The 7,045-nt window shown below is 34.3% G+C and overlaps 2 protein-coding genes across 3 annotated transcripts; both read right to left on the reverse strand.

Moving 5' to 3' along the window:
* Positions 1 to 786: 786 nt before the first annotated feature.
* Positions 787 to 5,224, reverse strand: LOC109338995 (myosin-binding protein 1-like). Of its 2 annotated transcripts, none has more exons than XM_019576348.1 (4): positions 5,087 to 5,224; positions 3,459 to 4,523; positions 1,647 to 2,981; positions 787 to 1,081 (listed from the first exon to the last, which is right to left on the reverse strand). In XM_019576348.1, exons 2-3 carry the CDS (start codon positions 4,519 to 4,521, stop codon positions 1,660 to 1,662), a joined length of 2,385 nt encoding a protein of 794 aa, XP_019431893.1. In that variant the 5' UTR covers positions 4,522 to 4,523; positions 5,087 to 5,224; the 3' UTR covers positions 787 to 1,081; positions 1,647 to 1,659. The 2 variants fall into 2 exon arrangements, with proteins under 2 accessions (XP_019431893.1, XP_019431892.1); XM_019576347.1 differs by lacking the exon at positions 5,087 to 5,224 and adding an exon at positions 4,854 to 5,004.
* A 132-nt stretch (positions 5,225 to 5,356) lies between these two features.
* On the reverse strand, positions 5,357 to 6,653 carry LOC109338991 (myosin-binding protein 1-like). The gene is made up of 2 exons (XM_019576342.1): positions 6,490 to 6,653; positions 5,357 to 6,159 (listed from the first exon to the last, which is right to left on the reverse strand). The coding sequence occupies exons 1-2, from the start codon at positions 6,503 to 6,505 to the stop codon at positions 5,357 to 5,359; spliced, it is 819 nt and encodes a 272-aa protein (XP_019431887.1). The 5' UTR covers positions 6,506 to 6,653.
* Between the last annotated feature and the right edge of the window lie 392 nt (positions 6,654 to 7,045).

Genomic DNA, 7,045 nt, shown 5'->3' on the forward strand with positions numbered 1-7,045 from the left:
AACAATCATAGTCATATATACTTATATAGACTTCTTACTTTGAGTATAAAGGAAATGACAATCCTGGTCACAAAAATTAGTTCTATTGGTTGATAAAGGTGTGCTCTGTAGATTCTGTCAATCAAAAAATTTCATCTCAGATTTTTCTATTTTTTCAAAGAATATTTATAAAAAATCTTTATTTAGATTAAAATATTTCATTTAGGTTAAAAAATTATCGTAGTATCCGTTTCTGGAAGAAGAAAAAAACTGATTTATAACTCTAAAAAACTTCAAAAATTATCATAATATCATTTGACTCTATAAAGTATTAGGGGAATGAATAATAGTTGTGGTGTATGGTATTTTTTATGAGATCAGAAGATAAGATGTTTATATATGATGAGTTAGATTTGTTGATTTTTTGGTTTCGCACTGGATGCAATCATGTCCAAGCCCTGCAAACACCCACAGGTACGTGAGGCTAACTCTCCCGGCGAAATTTTTTTCCATCCACATGACTTGAACCCGAGACTTTGCTTAAGGGGAATCAAAGTATGTACCACTTGAACCAACGCCTAGTGGTAGTTAGATTTGTTGATTGGTTGTGTTTGACTAAAATCTGCTCTTTGAAGTTATCAAGAACAGTGGTAAAATGTAGTCTAATCAAACACCCCGAATTATTCTTATTATTAATGATATTGATTTTGATACTTTTTTTCAAAACGAGTTATAGTTTATTTTGTGGTACCATGCATAACAATTGAAATTATTTCACTCTGTTTACCATAATATCCAAAACCAGAGTATAACATACTAATGTAATTCGTTCACTCTGTTTCGAAAACAAGATACATCACTTCATTACAAACAATTATTCCCTTTAGTCTTTTTACAATGCAAAAATAGCATAAGAAAACTTTGATTAAAAATAAGACAAGTCAAATGCAGCAAAGTAACCCCATAAAATAAAATAAAAAAGGAAAATAACCCTCCCAACATTATAATATGAAATCCAGTGTTGTTAATGTACAGTTCCAACCAGTGTTGTCGTCTTGATGCTTTTATATTCTTCTTCACTGTTCACTATTCATTTGTGGATCTGTAAAATATAAAAACCAATAAGTAATAAGAACATATACCCCTCAACTTTGTCATGTCTTTAGATTACTACTATATTATTAATTCGATTTCTGGGAGCCACACTTCTTGTTATCAACAAAGTGTTGATCTAGTAGTGTAAGACCTCACTGGATCTCTAGAATGACTAAAAGGTCTAAAGTTCGATTTCTGGGAGTCACACTTCTTGTTATCAATAAGGCATTGGTCTAATGGTGTAATGCCTAACTGGATCCCCAAAGTGACCAGAAAATGTCTAAGGTTTAATTCCTAGGAGCCACACTTCTTATCGGAAGGAGCTGTCACGCACCTCGAAGTGGTTAATTCTTTACTCATAACGCGTGAGAGGATACCTTGGGTATACAAAAGAAAAACTAAATAAAATTTCACATTTCAAACTTTGCTGTTATTAAACTTATCCAAACATTGTAAATCACATGCTACACTTGCTACAATGCACAATGTTTTCTACAAATTAGTCAAAACTAATGTTATTATGCAAATTCTATCCATTACATTGACATCATAATAAAGCAGTAACCACTGACCTTATATACAGCCTCAAGCAACAGGTTGATCTATTTCTGGTATCCCGATTCGCCGCAATTGTTGCAGGTGATCAGCTATTTCCTGTAATACTTTAATTCCTTCTACATTCCTCAGTAATTTCATAGTATGCTCAAGGAAACTCTGATCTGCCTCAACAACTTTTAACCTTCCAATCATATCCGAAACCACACTTTCAGAAGAAGCAAAATCATTACTATGCCCATCATACTCAACTTCACTATTTTCCTTGCAAACTGGAGGTTTCTTGGATGAGGGGTCATCATCCACGGCATCCGAATTTAATTTAGGTGGTGAAGCAGAGTTTAGGCAACTATCCTCAGATTGATGAATATTCAGGAAAAAGTAAACTTGCTTCTCCAATTTCTTCAAACGTTGCGAAATATATAGCCTTTCATCTTCAAGCTCTGATGATGAACTTCTTACGGATTGAACATTCTTAAGATCTTCTGTAACGGACTTTCCGAGGACACTTTCATCTTTTTCAGTGGAAGTACATTGTGAATGATCCAATCCTAAATCTTTCACCCTCACTTCAGAGTCTGTATCTACCATGTTTTCAAGCGCTGATTCACCATGGTATTTCTTCCTATAAAAATCAAGCTTCGCTTCCAAGTATTCTATCTCTTTCTCCTTCTCAGAAACAAGATCGTTTAGTTTTTGCAAAGCTCCCGTTTCATACTCCGACTCCTCGTCCATCATTCTTAAGTACTGCAACGCTTCCATATGTAACGTCGCCTTTTCTTCCTGCAGCCTAGTGATCATGGCTAATGCTTGACTCGCAGCAACTGCAGAGGCATTTCTTTCTTCCTCAAGCTCTTTATACAAAGCACTCATAAGTTTCCTGTCATGTTCAACTTGTCTCTTTAGTCTGTCAACTGCGCCTTCACCTTCAATTTCGCTGACAATGCTTCCATCCAGAGACAAACCAGACTCATTACGCTCGAGCGAAATCATCTTCTGAAATATCTGCATTCCAGCAGAGTTAGAAACATCACAAGTCTTCACGTCATCACCATTTATAGACAATCTTGGACTGATAAGATCCATCGCTCGAGCCGAAAGTTGTGACGACAACGTCTTCAAATCTTCACTCATTCTTCTAGAATCTTTCCCAAGCCAATGTTCTACAAGCATGCCAGATAATTGTCTTCCTCGGTTACTGACAGCTAGCTTATAAGCATCACCAAGATCCAGTGAATTGGGATTTTGCTGATCAGATGTTGTCACCTTATTGCTTGACTTGATAATTTCTTCGTCATAGTCAGTGGATCTTTTTTCAGATGTTAGCCTAACTTCATCAACTGCCAAATCATCTATACAAAAAATAAAAATCGAACTATGATTTTTTTTCCGTAGAATTAATGGACGAAAGTTTATAGTCAATACTCAATACAAAAGATAGCATTTGTTACACAGACAGAACAGGATGGAAGGACAGATAGTTCAATGTATTTCTTTTTCTCTTTGGTTCCATCCCTTCTGGTGGAACCAAAATGTTCTACTTTTCTTTTACCATGTTCTGTTTTGTCCGCAAAATAACCCGAACATAGAACAAAAACTATATATTATGTTCCACCGTTCTCTTACATATCTACCAAACATTATAAAAAATCATGTACTTAAGGATATATAATAGTTAAAAGCTAAGTTTTCCCTAATAAAAAACATATTAAATGACAATTTTCTTCATTTATAAAAAGGTAGCATCTGAACTAAAGAGGTTGATCTTTTCTTACCAAAAATCCAGATATTATGTGGTACAAAAGAAGAAACTGACAAAAATAACTTACTGTTTTCCTTTGATACTTGAACTGGGACATTATTAGAGGAAATAGGCTCATTTGGGGAAGGACAAACATCATTTCTTTCAACCTGCTTGCATTGAAGATCCTCCAAACCATTCCCACATTCCATTTTTGCTGCTTCAGACTTAGTATCATGACTATCAGTATTCTCTAATTGCACTCCCGACTCTGATGACGGCTCGAGTAGGGAAGCTGTACTGCAAGGCTCCATGAGTTCATGTATAACTTTTATCTCTTCCTTTGCATCATCGGTTGCACGAACTGGTATGCTTGTATTATCATCCGCATCAGATAAGGGAGCTTCAGACTCGGTATCAGAACTAATCTTGAGTTCGGTGTAACCAACATGGGATAATGGATCGAGCTGATTATTTCTCAGGTGTGCATCTTTGAATGATACAGATTGTTTTGATCTTCTTCTTTTCTTGTCATGAAAATTGTTTCCAACAGCATCTAATTCATCAAAATCAGCACCTTCAGACTCATTTGACTTGGCCAATACCAACCTTTGACCAAAACCCCTTAAAACATTTTGCTCATTACAACAAGAACAGCGCGTCGCTGTTGTTGGAATCAAATGTTCAGCACCAAGTAATGGATCCTCATCAAATCTGGAGCCAGATTCCTGTCCTAATTTACTCACCAGTAACGGGTAAATTTCGGTGTTGGATTTATCTATGTTGGTAAAAGAGAAAAGGCAAGTTTCACACAATCCTTGAACATTGACAAGCTTATTATGCGCGGGACAAAGGACTAAAGAAGAAATATGAGACTTATGACTGGTGCAAATCAAATCCCAATAGTAACCTTTTTTCTCCTTACCTAAAACATGATCAAGCCTAGAGCAGAACAAACATGGGTTTTGCAAATTGCAGAAAGAAGCAAACTTTGTAATAACATAAGAAAACGCGGCATCGATAAAGAGTAAAATCATGAGTAACCATTCGAGGAAAGCCGAAGCCAAGGGTGTGGTAATACTTTTGTAGTAGTTATGTACCTCAGAAGATGAGATTGAGATTCCTCCTCCAACTTTTGCAGGCATTGTCATTGCTAGAAAATTGAAACAGATCAAAGTTTAACCTTTCACCAATCACCAACAATATGATACAGATATCAATCAATTAAGAAGCAAACAAAACTGATTATGAGTAATGAACTAATCTCTTTCGGGATGTGTGTCTGATCTATATCAGGATCGGTCAACCCTTAAACTACTTGATCAACGCCTTCTTGCTAAACTGAATATGTTTGTTTCTTAAAGCATACAAATTGATTCATTCATTCAGATGTGTACTTAATAATGAATCAATCAATAAACAGAAAAGTATGCAAAACAAGTTTGATTAATAAAAACAAACTGAAATCATAAATAAATCATACCAATCAACATATTCATGCAAGGTAGTGGAAACGTAATAATAGAATTAGAAACAGCCTTGTTAAATGAGTAGTTTGTAACTTTGTATTATAGAGAGAGAATTAAATGAGTAAGGTAAAGTTGATACTTATATATTAGAGAATCAATCAGATCATAAAAGGAGTTATTATTGCTTAATAACTGCAGTAAGTAACTGAAAGAAATAGAAAATATAAATAAGACCTTATAATAATACCTTGTTATAGTAGATATTATGTATTATATATGATGATGGTGTATGTAGAAGAAGATTATGAGTATTATGAATGAATCCCATAGAAAAGGTTCAAACTTTCCAACTCAGTTCCACTAACTACTTCTCTCTTTATGATCAACAAAAACAAGCCGACAAAGACAAAAAGGATGGGCGGTGACCAATCACAGAATTATTCAAAAACAAACACAAAAATCAAATTAAATAAAACAGTCACATTGGAAAATTATAAAATAAGAAACCACGGTTCGATCAAACAGTTGTAGTAATATTTATTGTATTATCATCCGCATCAGATAAGGGAGCTTCAGACTCGGTATCAGAACTAATCTTGAGTTCGGTGTAACCAACATGGGATAATGGATCGAGCTGATTATTTCTCAGGTGTGCATCTTTGAATGATACAGATTGTTTTGATCTTCTTCTTTTCTTGTCATGAAAATTGTTTCCAACAGCATCTAATTCATCAAAATCAGCACCTTCAGACTCATTTGACTTGGCCAATACCAACCTTTGACCAAAACCCCTTAAAACATTTTGCTCATTACAACAAGAACAGCGCGTCGCTGTTGTTGGAATCAAATGTTCAGCACCAAGTAATGGATCCTCATCAAATCTGGAGCCAGATTCCTGTCCTAATTTACTCACCAGTAACGGGTAAATTTCGGTGTTGGATTTATCTATGTTGGTAAAAGAGAAAAGGCAAGTTTCACACAATCCTTGAACATTGACAAGCTTATTATGCGCGGGACAAAGGACTAAAGAAGAAATATGAGACTTATGACTGGTGCAAATCAAATCCCAATAGTAACCTTTTTTCTCCTTACCTAAAACATGATCAAGCCTAGAGCAGAACAAACATGGGTTTTGCAAATTGCAGAAAGAAGCAAACTTTGTAATAACATAAGAAAACGCGGCATCGATAAAGAGTAAAATCATGAGTAACCATTCGAGGAAAGCCGAAGCCAAGGGTGTGGTAATACTTTTGTAGTAGTTATGTACCTCAGAAGATGAGATTGAGATTCCTCCTCCAACTTTTGCAGGCATTGTCATTGCTAGAAAATTGAAACAGATCAAAGTTTAACCTTTCACCAATCACCAACAATATGATACAGATATCAATCAATTAAGAAGCAAACAAAACTGATTATGAGTAATGAACTAATCTCTTTCGGGATGTGTGTCTGATCTATATCAGGATCGGTCAACCCTTAAACTACTTGATCAACGCCTTCTTGCTAAACTGAATATGTTTGTTTCTTAAAGCATACAAATTGATTCATTCATTCAGATGTGTACTTAATAATGAATCAATCAATAAACAGAAAAGTATGCAAAACAAGTTTGATTAATAAAAACAAACTGAAATCATAAATAAATCATACCAATCAACATATTCATGCAAGGTAGTGGAAACGTAATAATAGAATTAGAAACAGCCTTGTTAAATGAGTAGTTTGTAACTTTGTATTATAGAGAGAGAATTAAATGAGTAAGGTAAAGTTGATACTTATATATTAGAGAATCAATCAGATCATAAAAGGAGTTATTATTGCTTAATAACTGCAGTAAGTAACTGAAAGAAATAGAAAATATAAATAAGACCTTATAATAATACCTTGTTATAGTAGATATTATGTATTATATATGATGATGGTGTATGTAGAAGAAGATTATGAGTATTATGAATGAATCCCATAGAAAAGGTTCAAACTTTCCAACTCAGTTCCACTAACTACTTCTCTCTTTATGATCAACAAAAACAAGCCGACAAAGACAAAAAGGATGGGCGGTGACCAATCACAGAATTATTCAAAAACAAACACAAAAATCAAATTAAATAAAACAGTCACATTGGAAAATTATAAAATAAGAAACCACGGTTCGATCAAACAGTTGTAGTAATATTTATATTGCTACATTCTACTTATATTATTTAGA

Source organism: Lupinus angustifolius, unplaced genomic scaffold (genome assembly GCF_001865875.1).
Source record: "Lupinus angustifolius cultivar Tanjil unplaced genomic scaffold, LupAngTanjil_v1.0 Scaffold_50_88, whole genome shotgun sequence".
NCBI lineage: Eukaryota > Viridiplantae > Streptophyta > Magnoliopsida > Fabales > Fabaceae > Lupinus > Lupinus angustifolius.

Bases quoted from the DNA above. Each gene is read 5' to 3' on its own strand.
- LOC109338995 (XM_019576347.1), bottom strand. The intron at 2,982-3,458 runs GTAAGTTATTTT...TTTTTTGTATAG, and splicing joins TCAAGTATCAAAGGAAAACA to ATGATTTGGCAGTTGATGAA.